We start from the raw sequence: 17,397 nt of genomic DNA on the forward strand, positions 1-17,397 counted from the left end.
GATCACACAGGGAGAGCAGAGGCTCTGTGCTCAGTTCCAGAACAGACTCGGTGCAATCCCTGAGTTAATGTGAACTCCAAGGTTCACTTTTACTGGTGTCATATTCACAGATGCGGGGCTGTCTCTAATTAATTCACCAGCACTGGTTTAGACTCTTTCATTTTACACACGTTTGCAAGGGCGTTAATCCTTGCTCTCTTCCACTGCTGTTGGGACAGTTTTGGCAATGTGCTCTGCTGCAGGCCACATCTCAATGAGAAACAATCCCCCAATTAAAACTGAGTGCTGCTACCTGATGCAGCCTCACCGATGAGGAGATTCAACCAAGTGGGCTATGAAGCTCTATTCCCACATCAGCCTCACCATAACAAGCATCAGGTGGTCCTCCGTGGGTTCTATGGGCAAATTACTGTCTTGCCCCGATAGCTAAGTGTGCACAGCTGATTTTTAGTAATTTAACAGGACTGAATCCTTTGGTAGCCCCCCTTGATCCTGCATTGTCTTCAATATCTACCCAGCATCCTCAGCCCAATCTGGACCCCACAGGAATTCCCTGTGAAAGACAGTAGTGGTGAAGAAATTAAACATGAATCCCTGGATTAATACCTATGCACTAACAGGTATGCATTCTACGTGTATGTAATTATAGAGTCCGTGCTGTGGAAAGACCTGGGCTTTGCACAATGGTTTGAGTAGCATATGGTTGCTTTGGGTTTCTGTTTCCACCAAGAAATCTCTTTCCCTCCAGGAATGGGCAAGCGACACTTGCTGGACCATCGTTCCTCCTCCTTCCAATTGGGAAGCCAGTGGTTGCCATCGTAAGAAAGACAGAAAACACACACCTCCTGACAAAGATCCAGGACAACTGGTCTGAGACCTGAGGCGTGCTGTGCATGGACTGCCTGCCCCATGCCTTCTCACATTTACTGACCTGCACTTTGGCTTCCGGTGCATTCATGTTTCTGGCTAGTACCCTCCTGTGTAGACAAAACCACAGAGTTCTACAGTCACGGTTATGAGAAAAGTCACAGGCTGGAAACAATGTGAGCTCATGTCAGTCTCTGTTCTCCTGCTAAACTCATCAGACACTGGCAGACAGAGAAAGGCACATTTTGGAAAGGTTGTACCCACCTCATCATTAAGCTTTGTGTTGTACACTGGTGGTCAATACAATTTTGGATTACACAAATGATTTTATTAATGAACACAAAGGCACAAGTGTATCATGAAGATGATATGACAATTTTAAGCATTGGAATTTGTAGGAAGGGTGTGAAGGGCTGCATGGTGGCCAGATCTCACTCCCTTGACTCTGTTTCTGTCAGTTATGTTTAGCTCTCAGTGCAGGAGCGCAGGGGTGTGGTTTTAGGGTAGGAGGGTGGGTGGGTGTTGAGGGCAGAAAATAGATTAATTAGAGCACATCGACAATATAAGCTTACAACATGGGCGGTGGTGGCACAAGTCATTTGGCAGAGGTAGTCATATCTGTGTGAGTTCGAGGACAGCCACAGCTACACAGAGAAACACTGTCTTGGAAAGCAAACAAATGAACAAAGACTATAACATTCCAAGTATTACTCAGACACAGTCAAGAGTTGTAGCCAGAACTGATGGTAGAGATCTATAATTCCTGCTACTTGGGAAACTGAGGCAGAAGGGCTACAATATCAGGCTTGTGTAGGCTCACCTGTAATTTCAAGGCCACCGTAAGGAAGCTAGATAGACCCTATCTCAATTAGTAAGAGACGGCTGGTAGCCAATCCTTGAAAACGAGAGAAAGGACAGCCTGAAGATCAAGATGGACTGGTGTACACTCCAGGTTCTATTTCAGCTAGGACTCCAATGAAAGTCCATTTAAACAAAAAAATCACCCCACTCTTAATATCACCAACCACAAAATGGGTGGCTGTGGCAGCAGCTTTAGCGCACTGACTATGGGATTGTACCCCTGGCTTCCACCATTGACTAATAAAAGTGACAAACTACCACAGTACATGATAGTGTCTAAAAAGAACACTGAGACAATCCCACACCCAGTTCGTTAGCTAATAAAATCAAGGGGCAAATACCTGCTAATGCTGGTGAGGAAGGAGGGAACCTTGGGAAGCTTCTAGACAGGGTTGAAATATCAACTCATGCACTAGATAAGGAGAAGCTTGGATCACTAGAGCAGTTGGTCAGGGGCCTCCATTTCACAGTTTACACAGCTAACACCAGAAGCCTGGAGCTGAAGAGGCGTTTGTCCCTCAATAAGAGCCCCCACAGACCGCTTAGCCTCAAGGCACAAACAACCCTGATCTCTATGAAAAGGGATTCTGAAACAAAAGTAGGGTAGGTTGATACAGTGTTGTGACATTCACACCAAAGAGATCTGAGCACCAGAACTGCAGTTGGAAAGCCTGAGAACCTGGCAAATCAGAGTCTCAAGGAGGACCTTGAGCTCCAGCCCAGGACCCTTTAGAGTACTCCAGGTTACACGAGGAAGGAAGATGTCAGCTGCTGGTGTGGAGGAAGAGGGGAAAATGTGATACTGTTTGTCAAGAGGAACAGACTTCCAGAGTCCTATAGGAGACATCACAAAGACACTTGACACCACAGCATCCTAAAGCATCAGAACAGCTTCAGATCCTCCAGATGAGTTTCATTGGTCCGTGTGCGGTTGGGAATTGAGATAGCGTGGCATGAGAGGCGAGCACACCAGTGTCATGACATCATTGCCTGTAAACGTGGCCCTCCATGCCACAAAGCGTCTTCCCCACTCCCATCACGGGGGAGAAGCTGCCTGTGCTGTGGAGATTGATGGGGACGACAAGGTGCAGAAGGGGTAAAGGCCAGGTCAAAATGGACATGGAAGTCAGAATGACTCCCGGTGCCAGCCACATACCTTGTGAGCACATCCGGGTACTGGGTTTCTTGGAAAACGGTCTCCATTTCCTGCACCTGCCACAGTGTAAAGTGGAACGGGAGTTGGCGCCTCCTGGAATGGCGCCTTGGAACCTCAGACAGAGAGGGGCCTGGCTTCTCTGGTCGCAGCTCTAAGGGCTCCCGGGTGCTCTGGTCATCTTCAAGACCCGGGTAGTTGTATGGGCTCAGGTGGCCTCCCTGGCTCAGGTTGCCCCGTTGGTTCTTACTGTCGTCCAGGCATCGAGCTCCTTCACAGATGGTACCATCCACTTGGGGTGCTGGCCCACGGCCAGGCCAGGGGCCTGTGTCCTCCTCAGAGTCCTCCAGAAGACAGTAGAAGTTGTCATTGTAGTTGTGGAGGTGCTCCATGGTTGCTGCTCTTTGGAAGCCTGGAGACCTGCACCCTGCTGGGGTCTTTGGAGACAGCCTTGCCCTGGGGGCTTTTAGTGGTTTGGGGCCACATAGACTCAGTTCCTCCCTTTACAAAAGTGCTATTGGCTTTCTGAGTACTTACCACCCTAGGGGGGTGGGGCCCTGAACTGAGAATGGGCTAGACCCTGGCCCAAAGAATGGGGGGGGAAGGGTACTCACTCACACTGAAACTTACATTTAGTAGACCTGCTCCGATCTGGCTCTTGGACCCCATCGGGGACCTTTGGAACATGGTTATGCAATATTGCAAGCTGATTTTCCCATGGAGTGTGGAGAAGAGGAGGGGGAAACTCAAAATGAGCACAGGAGCCTCGGGTGAACAACTGGAGAATTTCTCATTAGCCCAGACCCCACTTTGCCATGTCTGTATGTCATATGAGGTCAAAATTCAGTGGACGTGGTCAGCTCTGTCTGTGTTTGCTTCAAGAGTCTTCTAGGACTCTGAAAGCACAAGCTAGTCATGGACATCCACATTCAGCGATGGCTTTTGGTCTTATCTTACAGTGTATTGGCAGACAAGATAGTGCAAGTGTCCCAATGCAACCCTGACAAAGTTAAAATACTCCAGTTTGCCAGCAAAGAATCTGCATTAAGGACCATCCAAGACGTCCTGTCCACTGCTTCTTACAATTGCAAATGCTGACCATGCATGAGTAACTGTACTCTTTGTGTTGTAGAATAAACTACTTAGGGTTGAGGGCTCATTTGCACAATAACCTAGGCAGAAGGAGCTCCACAGACACTTTAAGGAAACAATGGAGAGGAGAAATAGTGTGCGGGTGTGAAAGCGTGACCACTCTCATTGGCGGTGTTGTAGTGTGCTGGCTCTGGTGTAGGTAGGACCTGAGACGGATATGCATCAGTTTCCTGTGGTTTGTTTCTTTGTGCTTTTGACCGTCCCTCATGGATTCCAGGCTAGCCTGAATCTCACTTTGTCGTGAACTTACCATATTTCTCAGGCTGGGCTAGTGTGTACTATCCTAGTTTTACATCCTTCCATGGGTCACAGGGGTACCTAGAAATTTCCAGCTTTTGAATAATTAAATAATTTTTTAAAAAAGAGCTAATTGAAAGGTAGGCTTAGCTGTTGGAAGAGCTATAGCATGACTGGACAGCCCACAGGAATTCTAAGCATACTGTAGGACGAATTATCCTGTAAATGTGTCTCTTGTGACTGAATTAAGAAATCCTTGTCAAATATCTGCATTACTACTTCTGGCCCAAATGGATTGAGAGAAAGATCCAGAAGGCAATTAGTGACCCTGCATGGCGGGATGTTCAGAGTGCAGTAAGCAGGAGGAAAATCCTCTAAGCACAATAAACTCAGCAGTAAGATAGGAATCTCTGAACCCCCGAGGTGGGGCTCCAACTTTAGCAAGTCCAGTTGCCCAATGAGGCAGTAGTAACACAGCATGGTGCCCTCAGTTGGAAGGGCCATGTGGATTTTGGAAAGCCGGGTGAAGGGATGTTAGCAGAATTTCCTCATCAAACAGCGGAAAGTCTTTTCTCCTGCTAGTACAAGGAAAGTCCTGTCCCTTTGAGGCCAACCCCAGCTTGTCATATGCAGGCAGACGATCAGAAACCTAGAAACTTTTTGAACATGTGTTTCCCAGTCTCGCCACGAGCTCTGTCCATGTTTCGTGAAGGCGGCGCCTGTCATAGACACAATGGAACTGGTCCCTTGAACAGCACTGTGAGCTACCGAAAAGGGTATCCCCATCTAATTGATAAGACGGCCAGCCAGAACCCGAGGCAGGCATGTGGTCACTTAGAGCATGCCTAAACACGATCTGGGCCTGCTGCTGGGTACACAGGTTGTGTAGCAATTTCCTCCAAGATAAGACATTCCATCTTGGAGGAAGGCTCCTGAAGAAAAAAGACATTCCAGATGCAGGTGGAACATTTCATAATACAGGGGAGTGGGTTGAAAAACAGGAAGAGGCTCCAGAGCTTCAACTGGGCTTAGGAGGTATTTGTTCATGTGTCCTCAGTCTCCCCCGAAGAGTGCCAACAGCACGTCCCAGTTCCTCACCGAGGACTACAGGGTGAGAAGCTGCAGTCTGCTGAGAAGCGAGAAGCCACCCCCAGGTCTGGGTCATGGAGCATCAGTCCCTGTGAAATGACTGATGCCTGGATGTGGTGGTCAGGGAGTGGAGCAGGTCACCAGGTAGCAGTGCACCCGGAAGCTTGGTGACAAGTGTCCTCATGGAACTCAAGAGAATGACTTTGGCTGCAGCATCAAATGTGAAGCCTCAGGGTCCCTCGTCCCATGTCTCCAGGTTCCCAGTGAAGCCATCCCTCTCCCTCTGTGCTTCTGCAAGTGTCATCCCCACCATGAGAAGTTTTTGATCATCTTAAGATAAAGACGATTGCACAACACCATCCAGAAGTCATTAGGAGCAGAGGCCCTGGTGATAGTGGCAGCTGCAGCAGCCTGGGGAGGGTCCGGGGACGAGGCCCCACTTCTGTGGCAAGTCTTCCTGCTGTGGAGAAACAGTGTAAGATCAAGCAGCCAGGAGCTCAGGCTTCCTGGAGACATTCTGAAGCCCCTGGAAGTCCCTGCTTCCACTAAACCCTTACAAGACAGAGAACCATTTTCAGAATATTCCAAAACCCCTTGGGACTGCAGGATGAGCACCAAGTTCACAGCCTGGAGGCAGGGGCTGTGCTGAGACTTCCTTCCTCCTCGTACAGCCCCTTCCTGCTCTGCCTCCCCAATGACAAACAGGGGGTCCAAGGCTGCTGAGCCTGCCAGCTTTGTACACCCCATGCATATCAGGTCTCCTGGCCAGCACGCACTGATTCGAGTTGCAGGTTATGGTTAGTAAAGAGACCCATGGGTGCTCAAACTCCAGCACCAAGCAAGAGAGTGCAGAGCACTCGGCTGTAAATGCGACTTGTCTGTCATACCCCTTGCTCACGGGCACAGGGACCAGGGGAAGACTGGCGGGATATTCTTAGAGACTGAGAGGTGCTTATCTGTGTGGAAATACTATTTGCTAGACATCAAAATGGGACATCTGAAGGTCATGGACATGGACCCTGCCCTAGTGAAATTCTTATGCGTGCTGCTACAGAAAGAGCTCTCAAATCATCTTTCGGGGAGATATCATAGAGACCCAAAGGCACAATAGTGTGCGTCTGCAGCAGGTGGGGTTCATGGAGCACTCACATTCACAGAGACAGAAAACTGCCTATGATTTCAAGGCCTAGAGACCAGGGTATGGGGACAGTATCATGCAGGAAGTGTGGGGCATAAGCCTAGGACACAGCAGTTCATCTCAGTACGATGAGCTTTGTTTATTTGGAACTGCAACTCCTTCTCGTATGCAAAGAAGCAAAGCCATTTCTCTATGCACCAAGTGATTGTTCAGGAACAACCTTGTTTACAAATTAGAGCTGCTGTGAAGCAAAGCCCCCGCCCCTCACTCTCTCACACCCCCCCCCCCGTCTCAGTGGCCAAGTGAAAAGAGTGGACATATCAATATCTCTGAGCAGTCGAGCATGACCACATGCTCCCTGAGGTGGAATGGCAGAAATGAGACAGAACCCCGGATGGATGGATCCTCCCCTCCCTTTCAAGCAGTAGGACTCTGGCCAGTGTGGCTTATAGTGCCCTGGAGGTCCACAATGAGGCCGGGAAGCACACACAATGTTCCCATTCCTCCTTCCACCAATCCTGGGAGAAGTCTCCATCTGAGTCCAGAGTGGGACATTCTCGAGGGCGGGTGAGCACAGCCATGTCTAGAAACACACTGTCATCTAACTGGGGTCTTGGCCTCTCTGTCCTTGTAAATAACTTGTTCACAGAGATCAAGAGTGAGTTGGCAAGACCATGCTGAGGGGTTAGAGAATTATGTGGGATCAGCATGAAGCAGCAGGGCACCTGGAAATCTTCCTTACCCCAGAAGGCACAGTGATTGTCACTTGCCAGGGTCAACTCATGATTTAAATGCCATTTCTGCAACCGACTGCTATTGTTCAAATACTTATACCCACATTTTAGCAACCTCGAAAACAATGGAACCAACATATCGACAATCCAGCACTTTATTGCAGAAAAGATTTCAGGGAAGAAAAGGTTGTCATGGCCAGTATGGGTAGCCGAGACACTGGGGGCAGGGACAGGCTCCAGGACTTCTGTCTCCTGGGCAGGGATGGCACTCAAGTGCTGGCTTCAATATCTTCAGGCATCGTCGTTCTGGGAATCATGTATAAGATCGCTCAGCATGGATAGTCTATTATTTCTCCTGAAAAGGGCTCTCCGGTTCCTAAACCAATCCTACAACCACAAGAAAGGGTTGCGTTAGGACTCTGAACCTGTAATGGCTCAAGTACACATCCTGTGCCTTTCCCCGCTGGCTAGGTTTTACTGACATTTCAAAAGGTATGTGGAACCCATCATGGTGCTTGCCAGGTATGACCTCTAGCACTGAGCTTCTTGGGTAGCAAAGCCCCCGACCCACGTTTTTCCATTGCCCAGAATCTGTTTATTGGTCTAACCCCATGAAGCCTTGAACACTTACATCCAGTGTATACTGATTGTTGGGAAGGCTGGAAGCCACAGCTTCCATTCTCATTGAAACAACAACCCCCCCCAAGTAGCCCATGTGGACATGCCATGCCACACCCAGTCAGTCCGTCAGCTGTGGAAGAGACCCAGAATATTGCCTCTTCTCCATCTACTGATATTTTGAATGCATTCTTTCAGCAAAGGATGAAGATCTAGCTCATGGGTTGGTCCTCGCCCTTGCTGGGGGGAAAGTATCCAAAATTGTTCTATGTAAGCTGGGACAGCCTGAGGCCATCCGTCAAAGGCTCCACAGTGTCTGCCTTTGTGAGCACCCAGAATGCTCATTTTATGAGACAAAGGGCAAGGTTTCCTGCTCCAGGCTTCCTTCCTGGCCTCCCAGCTTATTGCCTATAGGCTTTTTCCCTTGTGGGCATTTGGTCTGGAAAGCCAGGGCTCAGTGTAATAGTGATCAGAGTGCATCTACTGAACCAGCAGAATTCAGGTCAAAGAGCGATGGGCAGTTTGAGGTCCCTGGTCCCAGTACTGCTTGAGCACTAAGCCAGGCATTGGCTGTGTAGAGACCTGAGGAAGGAGATAGCTAAAAAACGGATTCCCAAGGCGTGCAGAGGGAAAGAGTTGACGTTGGGCAAAGACACGGTTTCTTCACTGGTGTGAACCATGGGGGCTGCACAGCCTTCTCATGGGGAGCACACTGTGTCCAAAGAGGGACAGACAGAGCATCTTGACATCTGAGTTTTTCAGCTGTCCAGCTCAGCCTTCCCTGCCTGAGAAAATGGCGGTCCTGTGCCATCTTGAATCTAGCCTGGCTGTGTCCTGGTCTGGCACCCTTTGGGCTCCCACTCGGCTGCTACACTTCTCTTCTAGGCAGCAAGATCACAAGATGTGGAGCCCCTTCCAACAGATTAGTGTTTAGGATACTGACCTGCACATCGGCTTCTGACACGCCCATCCATCTTGCTAGGTCCTTCCTGAAGTGAAAAGATGCCAACATTTAGGCTTTGTGGTGGAAATAAAGTGTGTAAGGGCATGCCCTACTTGCTTTGAAATGCTGGGGTCCACACAGGAGAGTGCGCACGCACACACACACACACACACACACACACACACCCATGCATGCACCCATGCACGCACGCACACTACTCCTTAGTACTCTTCAAACCCACTCCAACTCTTGCTTTAGCAACAGGCTTCTTTCTGGGACGAAAATTAAGAACGATTGCCCAAACACATAGTCCATGTACTTAAAATGCAGACTTCATGAAGAGAGCCTGCACTTTGCAACGTATTATCAAATTTTAATCTGAGGAGGAATCCCTCCTGCATTTTCCCAACCACACCTCGGGCTTCTCACTCATCCTCACAGAGACTCATTGAGAACACGCATTGTCTAAATTTCCCACTCATGTGTCCCTTAACCAGGCAACAAAACTCATTCTTTCCCAGTTGGAATCGGGCCCATCCCCCTCTCCAGAATCTGATTTCTGGTGGAGGGGTAAAGTTGGGTGGCTGTATTTCCGGAGCAAATCAGAGGAACGGGGAGCGCCAATGGACACCGTGGACAGGATGTGCTGCCCGAAAACCAGAAGCCTAGCAGGGCATACCCCGCCTACCTTGCTCGCAGGCTGGGGTAGCGAGTCTCCTGGAAGAGATGCTCCAGGTCCTGCAGCTGAGACAGGGTGAATCTGGTGCGGCGCTGCAGAGGCTGCCTGTTCCCAGCCCGTAGACTCTTGCTGCCCTCAGGCATCGCAGCCTCTTGCTGGGGCTGCTGCTGAGCACCGCTGCCATGGCCACCTTCCCCGCTGTCCACCGGGCCAAAGCTACCATCGCCAGCATGTCCTCCTCCCATTGCTTCTTTGATTCCTGCCTCCTCTGCCACTCCTGTGGCTTCCTGGGCAAGAATGAGCTGAGTAGGCTCTTCTTGAGCAAGCTTGCCTGGAGCAAGGTCGCCCTGGTCAAGCTCACCCTGAGCAGGCTTGCTCTCTACAAGCCCATTCTTGCCCCCTTCCTCTCTGGCCTTCAAGACCATTGCATTCCCACCTGAAAGGGAGACAAACACAGATAAACATCTGAGCATCCTGGCCCGGCCCGGGGACCATTGGAAACCTTGGAGAGGGGCCACAGGCAGAGCTGTAACAGAAGGAATGGCCTCTCAGGCAGATCTGCTTGCCGGACCCCACCAAAGTCCGGTCAGAACCAGTTTACTGACCATGCTGCTGTTCTCGGTCCTCATCAGCTCCCAGACCCAGCATCCTGTCGGAACCGTGGCGATCTTCTTGGCAACTCTCCATACCGGGAATCTTTCGTGATATCAGACCCGAGATCAGAAGCTCCCAAATCTCCGTCCTCACAGTTCCGGCTCCAGACAGCTCTGACGCTTGACCCGGAAGGGTTGTCTTTTGGGGCCTCAACCAAATTACAATGTGTCCAATTACACATTCTGTCCTGGCTGTGTGCACAGCCTCAGTGGCTGTGGGCTTGTCCTCTCAGGTGTCTAACCAGAAGCAGTGTAGGGCTGCAAAGAGCAGGGAGGACTTTAAAAAATGCATCAAGTATGTGTGTGGCTCCAAGTTGGCGCTTACCGGACACCTGTAGCCGTGTGTGAGGCTGGACTGTTCAAATTCAGACACAGGGAGTAACACAAACACCCTCTCCAGCTCAGCAGACCCCCAAGTCTCGCTAAACAATTTATTACATTATGCAAATGTCATCCAAGCAAAAGGACAAAGACACATCCCTCAATAAGTTGGTACAAATCAGACACTGCGGTTCATGCCCCTCAGAGTGGATTGGCCAGGTGTACACACTCTCTCCTCCCCCTTCCTCGGATGTGCGCCTTCAACAGCCCTTTGTGATGGCCAATATGTGGGAAGCCAGGGCAAGATCCTCCCGGGAGACTGTGTTCCCAACTGGGCTGCATTCCACCGGTATTCCCAAGCTCATTGTGAGGGAGACTTTTCTCTACCTAGCAGGCCTTGGCCCAAGGACCTAGGGTGACCCAAAGATATCTGTGGGCATCCAACAGTGACCTTGGGCACTGGCTCCAAACTTGTCTCGCAGCTGGGGAGGTGAAAGACCGGAACAGGAAGCAATTATGGGTGCAAGCCTTCAAAAACATTGCAGGAACGGCGGACACTGAGGCTTATAGTTAAACCTACCAGAGTGCTCCCAAGAAAACCGCGGAGTGCTGCCCTTTAGTGGCTTTGTGTTTAAGAGGATCGTGGCAGGGCCTGGACAATGGTTGTGGCAATTGTCAGGAGACGGGCTAGTTCTCTGGGACAGCATAGGCTGAGACAGTGGAGAGCCCACGATCCACAGGGGCTGTCTCACACAAGGAGAAGATGGGGCTCTGTTCACCTGTTGCCCACCTTGCCAGGGGTGGCTCAACCTCCCCCACCCCCATCTCCAGGCCCCTTTGTTCATCCATGACTAAGGCTTTGCTTGTTGTTGACCTTGACTGTCTGGTAGCATTCGGGACTGGGTGGCCTTGCAGCCTGTGACATTTCAGCTGTTCAGGTACTTTTAACTATACCCAGCTCGCTTTCTTCTCACAGCTACCCCGGAGCAGCTGCAACTGTCCTTCCCTTTCTCCCTGTCTCAGGGTCCTCATCAAAGTTTGTGCTGAAACAGGGACATCCTTACTCTCACAATTAGCTGCTGTAGAAGCAGGCTGTGTTAGGAAACTACAATGTCACGTATGCTTTCCTGAAGGACTTGGTGGGCCGGCTGACTGGCCTGCCAGTACTAGCTGGGAGTCCTGTCCTTATCTGTGGGAGTCAGTTTGGCTGTCATACTGAGCTGTAGAAACTCTCTTTGTTTCTCATCTTCAGTGCCCCTGGCTTGGCTGCTTCAATCCATTCCTGCTTATAGCCCTAGCATGCCTGCAATATATGGGAGCAATTTGTAGATTTGAACATGAGTGCTTTTTCCTCACTGTGGACAGAGTCCTAGCTCCTGCATCAATAGCAGCCCTGGATCCTGACATAAATTTCCCAAGACGCTGCTCCTAAGGTTTTGGAGAAATGGGTAAGTGATTTGCATTCAGGTTACCCGGATTCTGTTCATTTCCTCCCTTTTCTTCAGAGCTCACAGTTTCATGTCTGGCAGTCTCCACCCAGGGCTTAGGAAAGGAGTGTTGCAGAGGGATTTGCTCTCTTTTGGTGGACTCAGTACCCTAATAATGAATGCTTACTCAGAGGATTTGTGGAGTTTACTATGGAGTATCTAACTGCCCTCCCTCTTGTGGCCATTTTGTGGCATGGCATGTTGGGTGATAGGGATAATAAATGATTTGAACCAGAGAGAGGAAGGTCCAGGTTAGGCAGTGTTGAGTAGCACAGGTCAGGGTAGAAATTCAGGTCCTCAGAATCTGGTCTGTATATTTGGGCCTCGATAAAGTTTGGTCCCGTTCAGGTGTTTTTATGGAGGCTGTGTTTAGGACTATTCAGTTGATCACAAATTAGTATAAATTCCATTGGATGAATATGGCTTTGAAAAAGGAATGAATCTCTGTGTCTCTTTGTCTGTGTCTTTTGGTCTGTGTATGTTTCTCTGCCACCCCTTCCCTTGTGTGTAATGCTAGCACTTTCATCCAGGAACTCTCTTGTTCTGGAAACACAGAGCATCGTGGTGGAGCAAATGCACTTATGTGAGGAGGAGCTTGGTGGTGGTGAGTCCTCAAATCTGTTTCCCTTCCAGCTTATGACAAGCCAACCTGTGGTCCAGTTCCCCAGTTTGAGTCTATAGGTACGGTACGGTGGCTAGTTGTTGGGGAGCCTAGGGAAGGAGTGACAAGGCTTATCCCCACAAGGCCTCATAACATGCTGGGAGATGTCACCTGCCATGAAGTGTGAGGTTGCCTATGCAGTGGAGGGTCAGTCCATGGTACCTCTCTGGCTTTTTGACATGGATCCGGGTAAGGATTTGGGATGAATGGGGTCTCAATAGACAGGGTAACTCCCACTTGGTCACTGGGTCACTTGGCTCAGGAAGCTCCCTGTTTTTCTTGCTCCTATGCTGTAATGTAATGGGTACTGGTGACACAGCTTTGCTCTCTCGATTAATTCATGAAGTCTTGTAACTCAGGGATTCTTGGTTATGAGTCCCACAGCAGGGTCTCTGTCCCCCTGAGTGTCTGTTAGTTGGAATCTTTTTTGAGGGGATCCATGTGTACTTTACCTCTGTTGAGGGTCCTATTATGGTGCCTTTACAGCATATATAGATCTCAGCAAGTTTCTACTATATTAGGTTTCTATCCTGGCCCTCAAATGTTTTTTAGCTTCTCCCCTTCCCCCACTTAATACTCCCATGGCAGCCTCCACCCATAAATATCTGTTCTATTTCCCTTTTGTAACAAGGCCTTTCTGCTCCCTCTAGTCCTTTCCTCTAGACCTACCTTCTTGGCAGGGAAAATGAACCCATCACTATACTCCTAGATAGCATCATTTGCGGTCTCATCTGGGACTCCATTCTCCTTTTTTGTTAGCTCTATCTTGCAGTAAGAAGGCTGTATGACTTATGAATGGAATGGAGGGGAACCAGGAACCTTTAGGATAGGTAGTCATCATTTGTAGAGATGAGTTGCTTACTGGAGCCAGGGATAACAAAAATATTCCCTTTCATGAGTGGCTGACCCTCTCATGAACGAAAATGCCAGAAATTCTAAGGTATAAATAGAAGCACCAGGAGCTGTGACTACAGGCCATGGGAAAGCATGGGTTAATCTTACTACCTGGGAGCTAATCACCAAGGAGAACCAAGGTACCATTCCAGCATCCTCTTTCCTAGAGACGCCCTTACAGGCATATGGCCAAAAGTGAGGAGGTGGTTACTCAACTTCTACTGAAGCTCTCCCGTGTTGATTTCATGTGTAAGTTAATTCAGGATTTCTGCTATCACTCTGCTATCCTGCCTCCTGAAAAGGTGGACCCACAGAGACTCATGGAGAGGATTACACACACACACACACACACACACACACACACACACACACTTTTTTGGTTTTTTGAGACAGGTTTTTCTCTGTGTTGTTTTGGCTGTCCTAGAACTCATCTTGTGGACCATGCAGGCTTCAAACTCACAGAGATCTGTCTGCTTCTGTCTCCCTTGTGCTGGGATTAAAGGTGTGGGTCACCACCATCTGGCTAAGGATTTCATATTCTATTTAGTTCAACTATGGCTGGAATATCCTTACAGTGACAGGGAAGCTTTCTTTCTCATAGAAGGGCAGTTTTAACTATAATACAATTCTTTTTAATAAAGATTTATTTATTACATATATAGTGTTCTGCCTACATGCCAGAAGAGGGCACCAGACTGAATTATAAATGGTTGTGAGCCACCATGTGGTTGCTGGGAATTGAACTCAGGACCTCTGGAAGAGCAGAGGTCTGAGCCATCTCTCCAGCTCTAAGGTTTTTCCCAGGTGGAACTGCCTGGTGGAATCAATATATTCTAAGCAAGCTAACTGGATTGTATATATTTGAAGGCATCATCTGAAACACATTTAAGCTGTAAGTGTGGTAAGTATCTAGGCTGATCACGTTCTCCGGCACAAACTGGATTTAGAAGCAAACCGGCCAAATCAAACATATTTTACCCCAATGTAGCCTGATCACAGTGGGGAATGAAAGTGATGCATTTGAGCACACTGCCGCTTCATTTTATTATGAAATGGCCTTTCTGAATTAGGTATAAAATAGTGGAAGTTCCAAGCAGAAAGAACAAGGTTGTCCCATCCTCTGTAAGTGAACTGCTCTCTAGCAACTCCCGGCTTCCTAGATGTCCTCTTAGAACCAGAGGCCACTCTGTCATAAGCAGCAATGTAGATTATAATCCCATTCTTAAATTAGACCCATTCTGCAGGAGGAGAGGGAAATACATTGAAATTCCATATGGTCAGCTTTCCTTGTAGCTAAGAACTATCCCGTGGAAAGCCCTCCCCTGAGAACTCTATGCTCCCCACAGGCCTTCAATTCTTTACCCATAATTCTCTCTCCGGTAGCCCCCTCAGGCTTCAGGAAATCTAGCCCCCCCTTACTCAGAAGATGCACTCCTGACTCGACACCCTGCTGCCCCTTCCCCACTCACAGGAAGGTTCCCCTATGGGGTGAATGAAAGGGAATTTGGACCAGAATTAGCCCGTTTCTCATTTTCCTTCTTGGAGCTAAGTGATAAGACAGGCCGTGGGCAGCTAAACTGAGCGAATACAGACGTTTAAGCAAATTATTCAGCTCTATGATTTGGCCTGGAAAGATGAACTTCTAGGACAAACTTAGACCCCATTTGAGGGGGGAAGTCAGGTAGCTATATATTGGAGGTTTAAATTACAAGGGAACCAAGAACCCCCACCCCGACTCATATTATCATAAAAACTGACTGACTTCCCTTGTATTTGAACTCAGTATTCACTCCAGAGTTTCAACAGATGAAGGCTCCTGCACAGGCAGGCTAAGACAAAAAAGGTAAAATTCGGGGTGGGGGATCATCCGGGTTATGGGGTATGCATGCACAGTCATGTCAGTGAGAACAAATTGTCTAATAGGCTTCCCTTTTATCCTTGCTAATGGTAGACAGAACACAGGGTACTTCTGTGTCATCGATAAAGGAAGGAGTGACTAGTCTAACCGGTCACTCCTTTCCTTGTGATCACCGAGAAGGGGAAGATAAGGGGAAAACTCAAGAGGATGCTTTGGAGGACAAAGAAGACATGGGAGACATTCTGATATGTGTTTCCTTTGTCTTACAGAGAGGCAAGGTCACTTTATCCTGCAGCAGTTAGCTTGTATCAGTTGGAAGGAATGCCTTGTGTTTCTCAGCACTCAGCCTGGTCTAAAATTAAGACTAAAGGATTTTAAAAGTGACCTCAGTCAAAGTATTGTATTATCCTATAGTTTAAATTCTGTAAGTTTCCCAGGCCTTCTGTCTATAGTTACATGCTTGCTTAAGGTTTTCAAACCCAGCAAGGGAAGATCTCAGGTTGGATACATCTGTTAACTCGATCTGGCTTAATCATGAGTGCAAACTGTGGTGTCAGTTCCCATTCCCAACAGATAAGACTCATTTGGACAAGTCTGTGTAGACTATAAGGAAGGACAGGCACTTAGGGTCCAGCCTGCAGTCACTGAACTCAACATAAAGTCTCTGGTCCTGATGACCCCTCCCAACCTCGACAAAAAGTCTCTGGTCCGGTGTACAGCACCAAGCAACCTCTTCTCTGATCCTTCCAAACAGTAACCCTTTTCTATCTTCAATTTTCTGTGACATTAAAAAAAAAGCAACAAGGTAGCTCAAGGATCAAAGCATTGTGTCCTTTAAACACCTAAAGGGTGAACCATTTCCAACAGAGGCCACTGCTGGGTCAGGATGTAAAGATGCTTGCAGTGCACACAGCTAACGAGGTGCTCATCCACAGACGAGACACGGAAGACTTCCCGACTAAGAGTATTGTAATCAGCAATTCCAGTAAGGTAGTTTTAGCAGGGCTTCCTCAATTCATTCCTGGTGGATGTTGTAAGCATCAATTTGATGTGTACCTGCTGCTTCTCTGTACTCACTGCTCATATTCCCTCAAAACCAAGAGCGTGGTATGGCAGGTTGTTTTCAGACTGTCTAAGCTACAAAATAATGGACAAAAAGAGTTGTAGAAGGAGCTAGGGAATCAGACTGCAAAACATGCCTGAAACCAGAAGAGGGCACGAGATCTCTTGATTTATGAATGGTTGTGGGTCATCCCTGTGGCTAGGAATTAATTACACCTAGGTCTTCAGTGCTCTTTTGTTGTTGGTGGTGGTGAGAGTAGTACACTCAGTTCAAGGAGAGCTATTTGCCTACGTAGCATATAGGATCATATTTTTAAATTTTTTATTTAAATTAGAAACATGGATGTTTCACATGTCAATCCCAGCTCCCTCTCCCACCCCTCCTCCCTTGTCCATCCACCAGCGTCCCCAAACCCCCACCCAATCCCCACATCATTACTTAGGGAGGGTGAGATCCTCCTTGGAGGGATCTCCAAAGTCTGTCATTTCATCCAGGGCAAGACCTAGGCCCTCTCCCATGTGTCCAGGCTGAGGGAGCATCCTTCCATGTGGAATGGACTCCCAAAACTCATTCATACACCATGGTAAACACTGATCTACTACCCAAGGCCCCAGTGGTTTCTGTGGCCTCCTCACTGGCACTACATTCATGGAGTCTGGATCAGTCCCCTGCTGGCCTCTCAGGCATCAGTCTGGGGTTCAAGAGCTCCCCCTTATTGGGTCAGCTGTCTTTGTGGGTTTCACCATCATGCAATCAGTGCTCTTATCCACTGAGTGATCTCTCCAGCAACCTTACTTCTGTTTTGAGGAGGAACCAAAACAAAGTAAAAATCACATTAAAAAATCACCCCCCCCCACAACATGGCTAGTATTACACAGATGGGAAAACAGAATTTAAGAAAGAATGCCCAAGTCAAGCAGGGGTGGTGCATACTTTTAAACCCAGCAATAAAAAATCAGAAGCAGGTGGATCTCTGGGAGTTCGAGGCT

General features: G+C 48.5%; 1 protein-coding gene across 1 annotated transcript; it reads right to left on the reverse strand.

Annotated features, from left to right (window-relative positions):
- Positions 1-7,370: 7,370 nt before the first annotated feature.
- On the reverse strand, positions 7,371-10,277 carry LOC121139864 (rhox homeobox family member 2-like). The gene is made up of 4 exons (XM_040743883.1): positions 10,077-10,277; positions 9,481-9,907; positions 8,793-8,838; positions 7,371-7,618 (listed from the first exon to the last, which is right to left on the reverse strand). Exons 1-4 carry the CDS (start codon positions 10,156-10,158, stop codon positions 7,523-7,525), a joined length of 651 nt encoding a protein of 216 aa, XP_040599817.1. The 5' UTR covers positions 10,159-10,277; the 3' UTR covers positions 7,371-7,522.
- Between the last annotated feature and the right edge of the window lie 7,120 nt (positions 10,278-17,397).

Source organism: Mesocricetus auratus, unplaced genomic scaffold (genome assembly GCF_017639785.1).
Source record: "Mesocricetus auratus isolate SY011 unplaced genomic scaffold, BCM_Maur_2.0 Super-Scaffold_100003, whole genome shotgun sequence".
Classification (NCBI taxonomy): Eukaryota; Metazoa; Chordata; class Mammalia; order Rodentia; family Cricetidae; genus Mesocricetus; species Mesocricetus auratus.